The following is a 17,667-nucleotide window of genomic DNA, read 5'->3' as shown; positions in this document are numbered from 1 at the left end:
TCACGTGTCTCGGGCTGGGACTCGAACCCAGGACATAAACAGAGATACACAACACATTGAACCACCAACACCCAATGGCATTTTTAACACGGATATGCAGTATATGATGACTCGGTTAAATATATTTTAGGTTATCAGAAGTAATTTATCGTAATATAAAACCCATTAACTCAGTTTATTAATATTAAGTCCACTGCGCATGTCAGCAGTGTTCCCAGATTTGGCGGTTTAGTGCTAAATTAAGCTTTTGATTCGTGCTCGGCGAGAAAATTTCGGATTTTGTGGCTTTGGCGATTTATGGCTGGTTTTGGGATTTTCCTGAATAAAACTAATATTCGTATGAGCTTACTGCAAAGAGAGAGAAAGAGAGCACGGCAGTGCTTGCCCGTTACACCTGTGTTAGGGTAATTTTTTTTGACAGGCTAGCTTTGCTAGACCTAAGCCAATAGAATGAAGCTAGGAGAATAAGTAATATGTAGCTAGTTTGCTGAGATCATAACATCGAAATAAAAGAGGAAACATGGGTCAGTGAGGCGGGATTGCTGGACCGAAGCCAAAAAGAATGAGGCTGACAGAATAGGAAACATATAGTGAGGTTTTCATTGGGTGATTACCATAATTGATTCCCAAATTCAGAAGTCGGTGTGATTACAATATTGTAAGGGTTAAGGACGTTATCATACTAAATCAAGCAGTCAAATAAAGAGGACAATGAAATGCACTGAACTAATTAACTAGGTGCTAGGACCATGTACAAAGAACACTTACTTCATGACATGAAAGACAAATTTAGCATTTTAGTAGATGAATCCACTGACTTGAGTTCAGCATGAACGGTTGTTCACAAGCTGCTAGACAATACATACCTGTATGATGTTTTGACACGATAATCTGCACTCTATGCATAACTTTACACAAAAGAATTATTTAAAAAAAATCATGGCTCTTACTACACATCCAATTTAGTGGGATATTTGGCAGTTATTTAGAACTGTTTTAAGGCTAGATCTTAGCGTGCTGGGACCACTGCCTGTCGTCTACCTGTTAACCGAACCTGAAAAAGCCCATTGTGATTATGGTTAATTATCAAGTTATTTGTGATGGGAAAATAGCCGTTGCAGGTATGTATGTTTATTATAATACCAGTAACTCATTTTATATAGTTGATAAAACAGTGAGTTCTTTTATGGGTATTTTAGTGCTGGCGTCTTGGTCATGATTATTTTTTGTTTGTTTACTGGAAAAACCCGAAGACATGTATATTATAACTGTATGCTGTAATCTTGACTGTATGAAACGGTTAATGTAGCGTTTCTAGTTTACAGTACTGTATATCATGTGCTGTCAGTCTGTGGTAAGAGATTTTGAAGGTAGTAGGTAGTAGGCAGCTACCAAACAGGGAGGTACTACCACCTGGGAAGATATTGGAAGCATAATGTGTTGTCTAATGGTAGACCCTGCTGCCATATGGCATCACGAAAATTGTGACCAAGTCCCAGGTTGCTGATCTAACTTTCTGCCTCATTTACACACAATTGCAGGGTCTCAATTGTTTCTCTTACCATTGAGAATACAACATACATATATTGTTTCTCACGTTTGATCTTTTTTTCATTTGTGTATTTCTTTATGATTCTTTATTTATATTACTATTACATTTTCGCCCCCCAGGCCCTGATGTGGGTCAGTGACCTGTGCCCAGGTGGGCTAATCCCCGTAAAAAAAAAAAGACACGGTACAACAGCTGCACGAGACCAATAGCTAGTAATTATTCAGTATTATTGCAGGTTAGATTTGAAATCAATAGTTCAGACAATTCTATGACACTTTTCTTCAATGATGTTTCCCTTGCAAAATAACTCTTATACACTCCTCGCCATTGCATTGTGTGCAGGGTCGTGACGGACATAAACATCAAGATGAAATATTAATACAAAAATAATCTGAGAAGTTAACAAACTTCAGGTAGTCTATAAGCCTCCATTTTCTCTTGATACACTCCTGCAGGCATGAAGGAACAGACTCTGCCAAGTTGTGGATTATTTGTGGGTCCAAATTATTCCACTCCTCACGAATGGCTGCCTTCAGCTTGGGGACGGTATTTGTGTCCTTGCCTTACGAAGCTTGATAATGCTTGACTTATTTTCATCTCTCGGGGGAGTGCAAATTAAGATGCTCTACTCTTTCTCTATACTCAAGGTTCCTTATGCCCGGGATTAGTCTTGTCATCTTTCTTTGGTATTAATATCCATTTAGTACTTTATATAGCCAGAAAAATATAGGTACAGAGTGGATAATAATAACAATATTGACATTGCTGAGCCAATTGAGAGCCTGAGCTTTCTAGTGATTTGATATCCAAACTGTAGTACGGTGACCAGAACTGAACCACGTAATCCAGGTTAGGTCTCACAAGCTCAAGATATTGGGCCGTATTCAAAATCATTTTACGTGGGCTTTCCTCATGGGGAATCCTCACGTTTAGCATTCAAGAAGTGTGTGCAGTGCTCATGGACTTATAGGTACTTGGTATTTTCGTGAGAAGGGGGTGGGCATCCTAAGCAAGCCCTAAGGATAAATCGGTGTTGACTAGTAAAATAATTGCAATTATAATTAAGTTGCAATGATTCTAGTATAGTAAAAAAAAATAGCAATCATCATACCTATATGATAAATTTTGTTGATGGACAAGGACGGATATGGCGCTTAGACAAAATACTCTACCCATTGCTTGGGAAAAAAGCTTAGAAGTATTCAAATCATCTTGTGTCACAGAAAGACTTCTGGTTGAAGCTAGTTTGATTAAGGAATTAAAATCAATAAACCTTAGTGATGGTCAGTTCAAAACTGATAATATGTTACATAAATTTATTTGTCAGTGGCCCAAGGTTAAAAATGCTTTGAAAACCTTTGATCTTGATGTATGATAGTTATTTTGTGGGTCCCTTTTTTCTGACCTGACCTGTCTAGTCACGTCATCACCCTTCTCTTAAGCTCCTCTACGTGTGTGTTGGTGTGGGGATTAGTGGATGTCATCATTATGACCTGACCTCATGTTTTTAGGTCACCCTGTATATTTAAGCCTCTCTCTGTCCATGTAATCCAGTTGCCTCTGAAGATGTCTTGAATAAAGACGAAAGCTAAGGTACTCCGTTGTTTCCATTTTCCCGTGTGATTTTATATATATATATATATATATATATATATATATATATATATATATATATATATATATATATATATATATATATATATATATATATATATATATATATATATATATATATATATATATATATATATATATATATATATATATATATATACACCTAGACCCCGACTTACGACGGGGTTAGGGACCCAAATCCAGGTCGTAAGTCCGACATAGATAAAAAAAAAAAAAAAAAAATAAAAAATCTACAATGAAATACAGTACAGTAAAAGTAATGAATAATGATGAATGGATACAGTACAGTGAAAGTAATAAATAATAAGGAATGGATACAGTGTGACTGAGCACTTAACCTTTAATGTAGTCAGCTGAATGCACATGGGGCCCCCATAATTTTCTAATTATACATGGAGACTACATTAACTGGAAACGTTTCGGTATAGAAAATGCGTGTCATTTAAAAATTTTTTTTTTTATCTATATCTGAGGCGGTCGTAAGTCCACGTAGTCGTAAGTCGGGGTCTAGGTGTATACACACACACACACACACTCCCCGACTTACGACGGGGTTAGGGACCGACATCCAGGTTGTAAGTTGAAATGGTCGTAAGTCGGAAATGCTTATATAACACATAGAAAATCGAAAATTTGGGTGTCTTTTTCTTCTCAGCACCACAATACACTCACTTTTAAGCTTGCCTGCCATTTTAAAGTCAGTCATAAGTCGGGGGACTACCTGTGTGTATATGTGTGTGTGTTTATATATATATATATATATATATATATATATATATATATATATATATATATATATATATATATATATATATATATATATATATATATATATATATATATATATATATATATATATAAATAATTTTTGTTTTTGTTTACAGGAGATATTACAACAGAACTTTGGGAAATTGAACTGCACCACCACCATGGAACTATCACCACTGGCACCACCACAGCACCACCACTGCCTATGGCATGGTAAACTAAAAGGACAGCTTTCATGCCCATTAGATGAACTCTTTGTGCCCATCAAACTTTCTGTCTTAACTAGATGTACCACTAATTTAGCAGGGAATATTTTGGAAAAAATTACTTGAGTTACTCAAGTATGCAAGGCTTACAGTCCCAGAAAGTTCACATAAACCAAACTTGCATAAAACTTACAACTACTTTATTGGATGACTATTAATTTGTGGACTTGTTAATCATAAATAGTTGTGTATATTAATATATTTTGTTTGTTACAGGTGATTTGAAGAATACTCCTTGGGAAGCTAACAACTGGAGCATGGAGGCACTGATATTACAGGTGTGTCTATCTGTATGCTGTATCTATCATATCTCAATTTATCTATGCACACTTGTATAGGGATTTTTTTTTAGCGATCAGGATGCGTTCCTGAAAACAGATCGCTAAGTGAACAGAAGCGAGACATATCTTAAACAAGGGACAACAAGGAATAATATCTGGAGATGACACATAATTGTGTAGCTGAGTCGCTGACTGACCGACTCACCACCCAGTAGCACTCAGAGTGGGTGAGGCTGAGCTGTGAGCTATGTTATTGTTCAACTTGTAATTTCTGGTAAATATATGTAATTTTCTTATTTTTCTTGTATTCTGTTACGTGGACACACATTTGTTCAAACAATGTGGAAGAAAAAAAAATATCTTTTAAGTCAAAAGCATAAAAGGAATACAGTAAACAGTTCTTATGTCGTCTGCAGTTAGTCGACAAGAGCGGAGGGAGAGGGAGGAGTAATCACTTTAGTACCGGAAAATCTGAATTAACCGAGTTGGGAATATTTTGACATTATTCAACAATATCCAAATTTTTACGGCAGAGCTGTCGGGTATTTTACTTGTCCTCAAGATTATTTTTGCTCAACCTCAGAGCGATTTAAATTTTTTTAGTGATTCTTGTAGTGCTCTCCAGGCTGGAAAGTCAGTTTTTGCTGGGTTCTGGTGCATGTGGAGGAAAAGGCGAATAAGCATGCTGGTGCTGTGGTGAAAGCAGCTGCTTCTCGCCCTGTGGCACATCATTCCTCTCTACCTGCCTCTGATATGAAGCCAATAATACAAGCTGCCATCCGCTCGAGTTGACAACACAGGTGGGATGCTGTCGAAACAAACAAGCTCTGCAACATCCAGTCTGCATTTGGTGCCTGCGGATATCAAGGACTGTCGTGCCGCTAGGAGACTGCTTTGGTCTGCTTCCTTATTGGTCACACATGACTGACTCATGGTTTTTTAATGGAGAGAAGACCCCCCTCCCCATTGTAATAACCTCCTGGTGGAGTGCCTCAGTCTCGGAGATCTTCGTTGTAAGCACCTCTCCCAGTACCTGGGGGATGGGTCTTACTGTCTCACTTTGGTGCTGGCAGGGGGAGTGGACATCCTCTCCTTCATGAAGGAAGCCGTCCTTCTACACAAGTTTTGATTTTTATCTATAAACGTTTAAATGTTTTTTTATGGGAGTTATGTTATTTGTTACTTATCTTTTTTACCTTGCATTATTTTAGTTTTTTAAGCCTTTAATTTAATTTGGCAACATATGACCTAAGCTGTTACATTGCCAGGGATGTAATTATCACAATCAGTTTATCCATCCGAATTTTTGTCTTCAATTATTGATTCGTTTTCTATTCAGTTTTTGTGCCTTGCCTTGGCTCCCACATAAAATAATATATTTATAATTACTGTGCAAACATAAACATATATTTTTAATGAACATACAGTATAGTAATAATACAGTAAATAATACAGTCCAATAATAAATAAATGTATCACTGTGAGGTGAGCTGAGGAGTGAGGTGACGAGGTGAGGAATGAGGTGACGAGGCAGGAGGTGCGGTGACATGACAAGGCACTTACACAGGACACACATTAACAGCACTACTAAACCATTATAATAAAAACAAAATTATAATTTCTATTTTAAAATTAATTGATACATGATGGCTTGATTTGACTACTATTGCACTTAGACAACTGATCAGTGAATATACCAGGGCATATGGTGACAGTACACACTACAATAATATTTATTAAGTTCTGGTAAATACCCTACAATAATATTTACTAAATGGCCAAGACAGATCCTGTGGTAAGCACCAACCCTCATGAGCAGTGAGTGACAACAGTGGTGCTTGAGAGATGGTAAGTGCTGGCAACATTGTTAGGGAGAACAGGAACAAGAGACTGGGAATATACTATGGCACAATAGCTTATTTGGGATTGAGCGCGGGATTTGGGGGGAAAATTATTTATTTTTTGATAATGTTTTATTAACCCGGGACTAAATGAACAAAAATAATATGGGAATTATTGTGAAATTGTATACAGTACAATACTGCCATAAAGGGATCGCGGGCTGATGAGAACGGGAGGTGGTGAGTTGTCCGTTCCTCCTCTCCCCGGCTACACACCCAAACATAGTCTTGTACAGTATCTTAATATAATTCATATTATATTCCTATAATTAATTCATCTTAATCTATTTCATAATATATTCATATACCCATAATAATAATAATCAACTTTTCGGAACTGCACCGTTATTTCAGATTCTTTCCGAATTCTAATCGTTTAATTCATTAATTAACGAGGGTACAATGTAAAGTGGAATAATTGTTAGAGGATTCTGTTGTTCTGAAACACGTGCCAAGAGTAAGCTGGTGTGGCCATTTTGGGGAGGGAGTGCAGACTGCCCTTCCATAAGACAATGTACCAAAGTTAATCAGTATTTATTTTTTTCTAGTGTTGGGTAGTAATTTCATGTAAGTTGTGTACTATTTATCATTTGTTAGTTAGGTTTTGTTCTTGTTTGTGAACTCATTTAGTGTTTTTTGGGGGTATTTTTGTTATTGGGAGCCAAACCCTATTTTTCCCATATGTTCTTTTGCTCTTGATACTTAAATTCACTTGTATAAGATGTGCATCATGGCTCACTAGCAGTTGTCCAATGCCATTATGTACTTGCCAGTTTTTTATACACTCATGTTTATTATGTAATTTGGTGTATTCCATCTCATTTGTAAGACATACTGTGGTGTGTTTTGGGTAACAGCTGTACATCTTTGAAAAATGTTGCCCGTAATTGTTTTTGAAATGTGTGGGATATCTTATAAACCTCTTAATGGCAGAAACAGTGGCCAAAGCATCAGCCATCCCTTCAACCAGAGAGGCTGGCTGTGAGGAGGAATGATGACTCAACATGGACTCAATGCTCCAACACTGGTGAATAACTTTCAATTTATGCTTACATTCCTTAATTAATGCTTATTATGCTTGCTTTATATGTTTGTTTTTTCTTGCTTGACAGTCTGAACGACAGATATGTATTAAGGTTATCCAAGTTTATTGAGGGTGGCTGGTCCCTAGCCTCCTGAGTTTGTTATATTCTTATGGGATTTATTGCTTGAAAATGGATAATTTTAAAAAATAATTTGACCATTGGACTTGAAGAATCTTGATTATGATTTGTTGTATCATCAGGGTTGCAGGAATGGAACCTCACAATCCAAGAGTTAACCACTGAATAGTATACCATGTGTTTGTGTAAATGCTCTGTAAGCACTAACTTTACTTTTTGTACCACCAGGAACGTGACCATTATATTTTCAACGCTCTGAACTAGATCACCTTGTGGGGGGCCAGCGTGAGACATCCATGCATTATACCATCAAAGAGTGGTCTGGTGTCAACCGAACTTACATAAAACCATGCTGGGAATTTTCTCTCAAGGGCAGCTCTATGACGAAGACCAATTCCACTGGGATCTATTTACTCTTGTGGTGGATCCAATTACTAAAGATACTAATGTGTCTTATCCTTCCCAGCATCAAGGCGAGTGTTAGTGGTATTGTTGATATGTAGTCATAATATTGATGTAGTTGGTGGTCTGTTAATATTGGTGGAAGTAATTACATTGATGGAAGTGGTGATATTAGTGGTGGCATTATTAATGGTAGTGGTTATAGTATTACCTTGTACTGTAAAATGAAAACCAAAATTTATTTGGTAGAGTTACTTTATGACTTTTTATGCCTGAAGAGTATTTGGAAGTGATACACAATTCTTTTGTTTCATTGGCCCAGGATCCTCACTGAAGAAACTATTTGTTCATTGACTGATGATCTGGAACTAGATTGATGATAAGTGCTACTAAAAGCAATATTTTCATTATTTTGTTTTCTCAATCTGAATAATATAACCTGCTCTTAAACTATATACCCTCTCTGAAGAGTACAGATAGGGTGTTTGGTGGTAGTGCTCACATGATACTTGTTTTCTCCCCTCATCCTTGAAGTGGAATTTCACACTTTAGTCTCATTTTGTATATTAATGTGGCTTATGTCTTTTTAGGAGACTGCTATCAACCTCCACACCAAGTACAGGTCAACATTTGCTTCCTGGTTACTACATATTCTTGAGAGGTGCTATCAGAGTTCTCTTTGTCGGCTTGCAAAGATGAAAATGATGAAGAAAAAGAAGGTTAATGGAACTGGATAAAACCCCAATTGAAGAAGTGTCCCAAGAAAGTGGTATGTACAGGGAGAAGATATTTTAGTGGTTATAATTTAAGTCCCCTTTACATTTAGATCCAAAGTACAGTATAGCCAATTGATCAACCAAAATGCATTTTTATTGCCTATAAAAGTCAGTCAACAGTTGTTCTTACATATCCCACCATCAGTATACCCCTTGGCAGAACCTGCTTTGTATATGGAGTATCCATTTTACTTCCTATCTTGTCTTCGTTATTTACCCTTTCATTCCCATATGCTATTTTAGTTTGAGTTCTTGGTTTTCTAACCCTATTCAGATTGCCAGAACAGTTAATTGCTCCTATAAAATATTGAGGACACCTCTCCCCATATTTCATCTACAGTGCTTGGGTTTTGCTTTCTGTGACCGTTTTCTTCTGTTCCTTTCAAGTTGTCAAGTAGGTAAGTAATATCTCCGTTCGCCGGAATCCCTCAAACCCGGAACCCTCTGATAGCCGGAATTGAAATTTTCCGAGGGGCACATTTTCTGTAAAATTCCAAGAAAATTTTCCCAGTACCTGGGAAATTCCAGGGATAGGGGATGTTTTTTTTTCCGGGTTTGAGAGATGAACATCAGGTGCATTTTTCGGAAATCCCGAGAAAATTTTTTCAGTACTACCTGGAAAATTCCAGGAATGGGGGATATTTCTCCAGGTTCAAGAGATGATGTAATGCACAATTTCTGAAACTTCCGAGAACATTTTTCCATTACCCGGAAAATTCCAGAAAATTTCGGGGATGAGGGTTTTCTTCCGGCTTTGTGAGATGAAATAAAGCATCATTCTTGAACTTCCGAGAACATTTTTCCGTTACCTAGAAAATTCCGGGGATGAGGGATTTTTTCCTGGCTTTAAGAGAGTCATCTCATTACCTGGAAATCTCTCATTCCCAGAAGTGCTCTGTACCAATTGTTCCGGTTAATGCAAACATCACCTTATTTATCTTTCACTCACTCACACATGAGAGCCTCCTAGACTCTTCACAGTAGCTTCTCAGATTTTGTCATATATTAATCACGCCCTTGGACTTGACTCACTTCTTCATGTGTTTCTACTCCCATAACCCCCAAGCACAAGTATAGTATCGTGATCAATTACTGGAGTGGTAATAATAATTGTTAATATTGTAAATAGTAATAACATAGTAAAACAAGTGTCCTGTACCTCATGCTGCCTACATATTAGTATTGTTTACCTTATTACTACTGCGTCTCACACACACGCCACTTCACAATCATTCTCGACTCTTTCTAGCCCCTGTGTTGCCAACCTGTGGTAAGGACATTTATTTATTTCCTGTTCCTATCATCATTGTCCAGTTTGTAAGACTAGAATTGCATTTTATTTGTTTTTTAAATGCTCCTGAATATACCTATATGGAGGGGGGGTGGGTGCTGACCATAGCTCAGGGGTTAAAGCCTAAGGGAGGTTGTCATAGGATTGTGGAACTTATTTTAGTGTAAGTGTTGGTATTCTATTGTATAATGGATGTTTTACAAAAGCAAATAATATTGCATTGCTAGTTTCTTATTTGGTATGTCTTGAACTTTGTGAAATTTACTGTTTCAGAAAACTCCCAGATATGATAGCAGTTCCAGGAGGTGTCAGTGGCCTTGCTACTGCCCACTACCTGAATTGTGATTGAGGCCTCACAAAGATTAGGTAGATGGATCAACTCGCTGAAGCATGAAGATACTGTAGTACAATACAGTATATGAACTTGGGCCTCGGATTCTCAGGTAGCACAATTGATATTTTATGTACTACCGGTATGTGTGTGTATGTGTGTTTGTATGTAGAAGACATGTTCATGTTCAACCAAATTATGCTCTTAACATTACAAGCAAAACCTTTCATGTATTGAATCGAAGAAATTTAAATAATTTGCTAGCTACTGTTTTTGTGTACACTTTGTGTTGTGCAGTACTTGTAAATTATTGTACCAAAACAAAATCTGCCAAGAATACAGTGTTAAAGCACTGCTGAGAACGTAAAGTGATTACAGTTACGTGTACTATACTGTACATTGAGGTTATGAGACCCACTAATCCCCACCCTGACAATGGGTGACCTGATATTGCATCAGGGCAGGTCAGTAACATGACCCACTAATCTCCCACCCAACCTCCATCACAAGTGTTAAGACATGATTACAGTTAAACATTACTGTCAGCTGAGTGAACAGTGTCTGCTGGTGAGTGCATTATATACAGTACAGTAGTATACATTATTTTGTTTACAGTATGAACAGTATTGTATGTGTACAGTGGTGTTTGCGTACATAAATACACCTTCTACAAGTTGCATCGTTTAGACTCATGGAAATTTTCTTGTGAAGTGTGGAAAATAAACCAAGCTGATTAACATCCGTACAGCAGACACCCAACTCTTCAGAGGTTGCTAAGCAGTAACTATTTCTGAACTCTTACAATGCCATACCTGCAACATTTATTTTTAAATCTACAAATACCTGATACACATGAAGATTTACATAAAACTTTCTTTTCACATTTGCGTCTGTTAATATCGCTGGCAGCATTGTAGCCAGGTTAGACTCGTCATTATAACCACCAGGTTACTGGTGTTATGGTTGTTTTTTATCTCGTATTTTTGGGTAGATATACGTAACTTTCTTCATTTATTTTTTTCTCGGTTACATGTACACACCTTCCTACATACATATTGTGAAAAAAGTAAAAGAAATAATTGTCATAAGGTCAAACACATAAAGGGAATATGCATTTCTTTGCACAAAAGTTAGCTGTCTCACTGGGGGAGCGGGATTGATTTTTTTTTTTCCTGCTTACAGCGGCTAGTTTATTGTGCTTTCCATACTCATCCTGTGAGCGGTAGTGCAAAAGGATTACAGATTATGGTTTACAAAGGTTCATAATATTAACCCCCGTGGTCAGGATATTATGGCACTGAATGTTGCGCGTATTTCAATTGCATTATTTGTTTAGTTCTATATATAAAGGGTAACTTATTCACAACTGAGTGAGTACAGGAGTGTGAGGCAGTCTGTCTGGCCTCACACTTTGTTATTCACATTTGCGTGAGAAGTATTCAAGCACATTGTGTGTTTGGTTCTATACATTGGAACTGATATAGCTGCGGGAGGAGGTGGTACATGTGTGGGGGCGAGCATTGCTAGGGAATCGGCCGAGGTGGCTTCTGCGTTGCTATACTGAACCAGGAAGTTCTGTAGGGTATATGCAAAAAGTGACTGTGTTAAACTTTCATTTGGTCTTTTATTTATGGTTTGTCAATGCAGTATTTTTTTTTAAACTTATTTATTGGTATTATTTTTAAATATTCCTCACATTTACTGGTACTGTATATATTATTATAAGAAAATATGGCTACGGGAGGAAAATCCATACAAAAGTTTCCTGCTAAAATAGGGGTGCATCTTATATGCCATAAAATACGGTATTTATTTAACCAAACTTTTAGATAAAGTATTCAGGATTATTTTGTCAAAAAATGGTGTGTAACTAAATTAGAACTGATTTTATTGACTCCGGTATTATCCATATTTTTTTTTTTTTTTTTATATACAGTAATAATTCGGTTTACGCGGTTCTTGTTTACGCGTTTCCACATTTACGCGGTCCCCGCCAGAACCCAGAACCGGAATGCCCAATTTATGCGGTGCATCTACTCATATACGCGGGTGAAGTATAATTTTTTTATTTAGCTCTTAAAATTCATACAAATTACCCGGCCAGAATATAATTTACATTGCTGGAATTCTTACAATATGATGATCATTTTAAATATAAACATCATGGATTTTGCATTAGACATACACATTTTAGATGTAATGTAAGAATTTTGTTTACACAGAGCAAGTATATTATCTTTTGTGCAAAATATATGACGTGTATATTCAAAATATTCCTGGTCTTGCAAGGAATCCAGCAATGTCAATTATAATATCCTAACTTTAGTCTGAGGTATTATTTATTACTATACCTTAAAATCTAGTGTTTTCACCCAAACATTTCTCAGAGAGGGACGAGCCAGCGAGTTTGGGAAGAGGGGGGGGGGTTGAGTCCATTATTTGAATGGACATTAACCTGGTGACTGTATTTCTCTTCAATATTAATTGTGTGTGCATACCATCATAAAATTAAGATGTTATTTTTATTACAACATAGGTATTGTGTCGGAAAAAGTGAAGTTTGGGAGTTGGCCCAGTCTCTATGTCAATTAATCCCATATGTTCTGTTATTCCATTTACGCGTTTCTCCTTTTACGCTGACCTCCGTGGGTTCAATTGACCGCGTAAATTGGGGTATTACTGTAAATGAATGGAATCCCCATCATATCATGTTGAAAATTTTTTTTAGGGATATCATATTGGAATCATATCACAGAGAATTTATTCGGGATCATTATGGCATCAAATTCATCTCTCTAACATGCACGTGCATGGAACTGTACGTATGGCGTGGTAGGGGGGGGAGAGATGGGCGAGGCTTGACCGGAATAAGGTACTTTCAAGTATTCATCCAATTGCTAATGACTGCTTCAAGACAGCTTAGTCAATATGTGTCCTCAGAGTTTCAGGCTAAAGTTAGTTGACATGTAAAACTTGTTGGGGTTGCTGAACATGATGTATTAGAGGTATTTGGCTACTGGTATGTTTTATTGTGACTCTAAAGTGCTTTGTCTTGTTGTCAACTTGAGGGCAGTAGCAGTCACTATCATTGATTTATGTTTTTGACAAGTTCTTTTGCTCAACTTTTGTAACTAAAGTGAGCAGTGTTTTTAATGATGTGGTGAGTGTTGTTTAATTGTTTGTAGTGCTAGTAATTTTAGTGTGTGTGTATGTAATAATATTAATATTAATTACAATACAGTTGTAATAATAATAATTATTATTATGAACAGTTTATTGAAAGAGCATGGCAGCCAGAAGGCTGAAAATATACAGTTACATAATTGGGGAATGGATCACTTGATTGACAAATATACGGGCAACATAAGTGATACAAATATGATATATAATAACAAGGTGAGGAGAAGGTCATACTACAGGGCATTTCAACATAGTAACAGTGCAAAAAGGTAAGATTGGCTGGGAGTGAACACACTGGTTGACTATGAGTTGTTGATTTTTGCAATGGTTGGGACTGGGCTGTTCTTATCAATACGTGCTCGTATGGGCTAGATGAGGTTGTGGTGTCGAACAGCTATTTGCGTTCGAGGGATCTCAGGTGGAAGCAGAGATCCTCACCAATCTTCTCACCAAATTTGCAGGTGAGGTCGTGGTGATGATCAGAGAGAGCCAAGAGGGTCAGTGTGTTGAGTGCTTCTTGGTATGTGGAGTAGGAGGGGGAGAGAATAATCTTGCATGGTTTCTTCTGCACTTTTTCTAGTTGTTTCCGTTTTGTGGCATTTCGGGAGGAAGACCAGGCAGGGGAGGCATAGGCGAGCTTGGGAAGTATGAATATTGAGTAGACACTGAGGAACTTGGGTGCGTGAACTCCGAGGTACTTGAGTCAGCGTTGGAGGTGGAGACGGAAACTGGAAGATTTTGACAATTGTACTTACTTGTGTTTTCCAAGTTACAGTAGTTTGTTATCTATAGTGATGCCGAGGAGCTTGGTGGAGTCCACAACCTGGAATGTGTTGGAAGCCCAAAGTAAAGGAGGGAGGTGGGACAAGGTCAGAAATGATGTTGATGTGCATAACCATGGTCGTGGTATGTTTGATGGGTAACATGGTTGTTGGTGGCCCAATTTTGGAGACTATTATATTCTGGAGGGTGGTATAGTTGGGAGCCGAGTTGTTCACACTGATCCCAATGGTGGAGTTGTTAACATATTTCCAGCACGCAGAGGTTTCTCTTAGGGCATCATTAATAAGCATGAGGAAGCAGAGTCTTGGGGGAAGCCATAGGTGAGTGACTAAAACGTGGAGACAGCCCCCTCGGAAGCATACGGCTTGGCGTCGGTCGTTAAAAAAGTCTGTAAGCCATGGTATAAGACTTCTCTGAAACCAGAGGTTGGTAGCTTTGTTGATTAAATTGTGGTCGACTTGATCAAATGCCTTGGTTAAGTCAATGATGGCGACAGCCATGGACGTCATTTGTGTTTTCTAGATGGCGGTATATATATTCAAGAAAGCTGACAATACAGTGAGTAGTGGAGGAAGTTTTCATATTGCCAAATTGCTGAGGGTCTATGGCACCTGCAATATCAGCATAGGCACACTCAAAAACAAAACTTTGGCAGATTAAGTTGGGTACTGGTGTGATGGCATAGATCATTTAAGGATTGTGGGCTCGTTGACTTGGGCACTGGTGACACACATGAGGTCTTCCAGTCAGCTGGGCATTTTGCTTGACTGAGGGAAACATCGATGATGGAGCAGAGGGGTTTAGCTATTTCCGGGGAGAACTCTTTGTAGAGTTTCATTGGTAAATCAGTAGGCGTTGGTGGAGCGCTTTAACTTCAGTTTGCCCAGACGTTTTGCTACTTCAAATTCTTCCACTAAGTCAGTGGGACAGGGGGCCGGTAGGTTAGCAGGGAACTGGTTGTGTCAACCCAGGAGCATCTGGCATATAGTTGCAAAATAGTTTTTGATTGCTTAGCTGCATCACCATTAGTGGCGATGGCTAAAGAAAGGGAGGGGGTGTGTCTTATTGTTTTGTTTACAAAGTTCATTAAGCTTACCGTACCACTGACTGATGTTGGTCTGCTTCAGGTGTTGCAGCTTGGTTGGGTAGTAAGACTTCTTCACAGCGTGTATTTCACGGATGACTTGGGTGCTAATGGACCTGTAGCGGTTTTAGGTGAGTGAGAGAAAGATAGAGAAATATTTAAACTAGCATTTACCATTGCCATATGAAGAATTCTAGAATGCTCGGCTTGTTTTTTCTCACTGGGGTTTTAAAGTACTACGCGTGCTCCGTATGAAAGGTCCCATTGAACTTGATTAATTTCTAAACTGCGTGAGTCCTCATGCTCAGAAAAAACCTGCTCGTGTGAAGCGGGTCTTTCAGTGAAATATAAGAGGTGCGGTGTACCCTGCGTGGTATGAATTTTACTCTAAGATATCAGAATTTATCTTTGTGAATACAATATCAGTAGTGGATAAGCGGGGTTGAGAATAATGAGGTATTCCTGTATTTTAAAGGCAAATTTTGTTGTTTCTGGCACACAAGACTAAAATAGCTTTGGTGTCATTTTACAGGCAAATTTGGGTGTTTAAGGCACCTAAAACTATATAAAGCCTTGGTGACATTTTACAGCAAATTTGGGCGTTTCAGACACCCTAGACAATAACCTCGGTGTCATTTTACAGGCAAATTTTAGAGTTTCAGGTACCCAAGACTATATAGCCTTGGTGTCATTTTTCAAACAAATTTCCATGTTTCAGGGACCCTAGACTATAACCCTGCTATTAATTTAGTCAAATTTGGGTGTTTCAGGCATCCAAAGACGATATAGTAGAGTAAATTTCATGGAATCTATGACTCCTGTCATTTTATTATAGTTGATCTATGTACCTTTGACTATTTAGAAAAGATTAATCTCCTATGTACTCTCACGCACCAGATTTTTTATGCACCCTCTTCCCCTACTCCTGACTCTATGGAAGTCGTAGCCTTGGCTTCAAACAAAACGTCGTGGTGCAATATTGTAGCTCGAAGCTTCGCTAAATTGTCCAAATAGTAGTTCATGATATAATATTTGAGAGAGAATACATGTATATGCAAGATACAGGTTTTTTAGTGACTTCACAGCACTTTACTTACCATCACGATACTTAACATCACCATACAAGAGGGACCGTTCGGTTTGCAGCCCTGACCATGACTTCCCTCAAGCCAGGAGTATGGATACAGGGTGCATTGAAACTATGGCGCGTGAGTGTACATCTGATATAAAGAGAGCTAACCATGCTTGAGCATCAATTCCAAAATGGTCACCGGTGGTCATAACATTTGAACTAAATCATAAATGAGGGGTCATTTTCCACTAATGTTGAGGTGCGAAATATGATGGGATAGTCAATTTTTTGGTTTAGGGGTCATTTTGGCCTCCAAATCCAAGATGACTGCTGTCAGCCAAGTTGAAAAAAACATGGTATAACTTAGGAACCTAATGAGCTATATGCATGAATGAGGGTTCTTCTCCCATTAATTCCAGGATGGGGGAAGTTATTTTTTACTTTTAAATGTCACCTTTACCCCTTATACAAAACAGCCACCTTCCGAGATCATAAAAAATCACATTGAAAAAGTGTGGAACATAATGGTCACTGATTCTATGAAAGTGACTTTAACAAGTGAAAATATTTTTGTATTTAATTTTCTAGAGTAAATTCTAAATAAATAAATTCGTATTTTTCAGGTGTGGCACCGGAGATCGCCAGTGAGTAGACATTCATATGTATCTGGAATCACTGTTCACAGACATATATATACAGTATATATCTAAATAGATATACAGTAATACCTCACTTTACGCAGTCAATTGAACCCACGGAGGCCCTCGTAAAGTGAACAACAGAACATATGGGATTAATTGAAATAGAGACTGGGCCAACCCCGAAACTCCACTTTTTCAGACACAATACCTATGTTGTAGTAAAAATAACTTCTTAATTTTATGATGGTATGCACACACAATTAATAATTAAGAGAAATATCAATAATATTAGGTTTTTTATCACTTACATTAGTAGAAAAGATGGCTGGGCACACGGGGATGGGGGGTTGGTTCTGAGGCAGAGGGCAGATTATTGGCCCTCACCTGTATCACTTGTATCAATTGTATCTCTATCCACCACAGAGGTTTGCAGGGCCTCTTTCTCAAGCCCCTCAAAGTCCATATCCTCACTATCACTATCACTTATTTGGGCTGGCTGTGGTGGGTGGCGGGTGAAGAACTCGGTAATGTTTTGATGACT

At 37.9% G+C, this 17,667-nt stretch overlaps 1 protein-coding gene across 3 annotated transcripts; it reads left to right on the top strand.

Annotated features, from left to right (window-relative positions):
* Positions 1 to 298: 298 nt before the first annotated feature.
* LOC121859109 lies at positions 299 to 17,293 on the top strand. 3 transcript variants are annotated; one of them, XM_042355799.1, is made up of 8 exons: positions 315 to 1,121; positions 4,072 to 4,168; positions 4,438 to 4,499; positions 7,337 to 7,430; positions 7,831 to 8,039; positions 8,559 to 8,737; positions 10,309 to 10,478; positions 17,109 to 17,287. In XM_042355799.1, exons 2-6 carry the CDS (start codon positions 4,117 to 4,119, stop codon positions 8,703 to 8,705), a joined length of 564 nt encoding a protein of 187 aa, XP_042211733.1. In that variant the 5' UTR covers positions 315 to 1,121; positions 4,072 to 4,116; the 3' UTR covers positions 8,706 to 8,737; positions 10,309 to 10,478; positions 17,109 to 17,287. The 3 variants fall into 3 exon arrangements, with proteins under 3 accessions (XP_042211736.1, XP_042211735.1, XP_042211733.1); XM_042355802.1 differs by lacking the exon at positions 4,072 to 4,168 and having other exon boundaries at positions 299 to 1,121; positions 7,343 to 7,430; positions 15,457 to 17,293; XM_042355801.1 differs by lacking the exon at positions 4,072 to 4,168 and having other exon boundaries at positions 306 to 1,121; positions 15,457 to 17,292.
* The last annotated feature ends 374 nt before the right edge of the window (positions 17,294 to 17,667 follow it).

Source organism: Homarus americanus, unplaced genomic scaffold, assembly GCF_018991925.1.
Source record: "Homarus americanus isolate GMGI-L3 unplaced genomic scaffold, GMGI_Hamer_2.0 scaffold50924, whole genome shotgun sequence".
Taxonomy (NCBI): domain Eukaryota; kingdom Metazoa; phylum Arthropoda; class Malacostraca; order Decapoda; family Nephropidae; genus Homarus; species Homarus americanus.
This window is presented reverse-complemented; position numbering and strand designations above follow the sequence as displayed.

Coding starts and splice junctions, on each gene's coding strand:
- LOC121859109 (XM_042355799.1), top strand. CDS start 4,117: ATGGAACTATCACCACTGGCACCACCACAGCACCACCACTGCCTATGG. Junction 7,431..7,830: donor GACTCAATGCTCCAACACTG/GTGAATAACTTT, acceptor GCTCTGAACTAG/ATCACCTTGTGGGGGGCCAG. Junction 8,040..8,558: donor TTATCCTTCCCAGCATCAAG/GCGAGTGTTAGT, acceptor ATGTCTTTTTAG/GAGACTGCTATCAACCTCCA.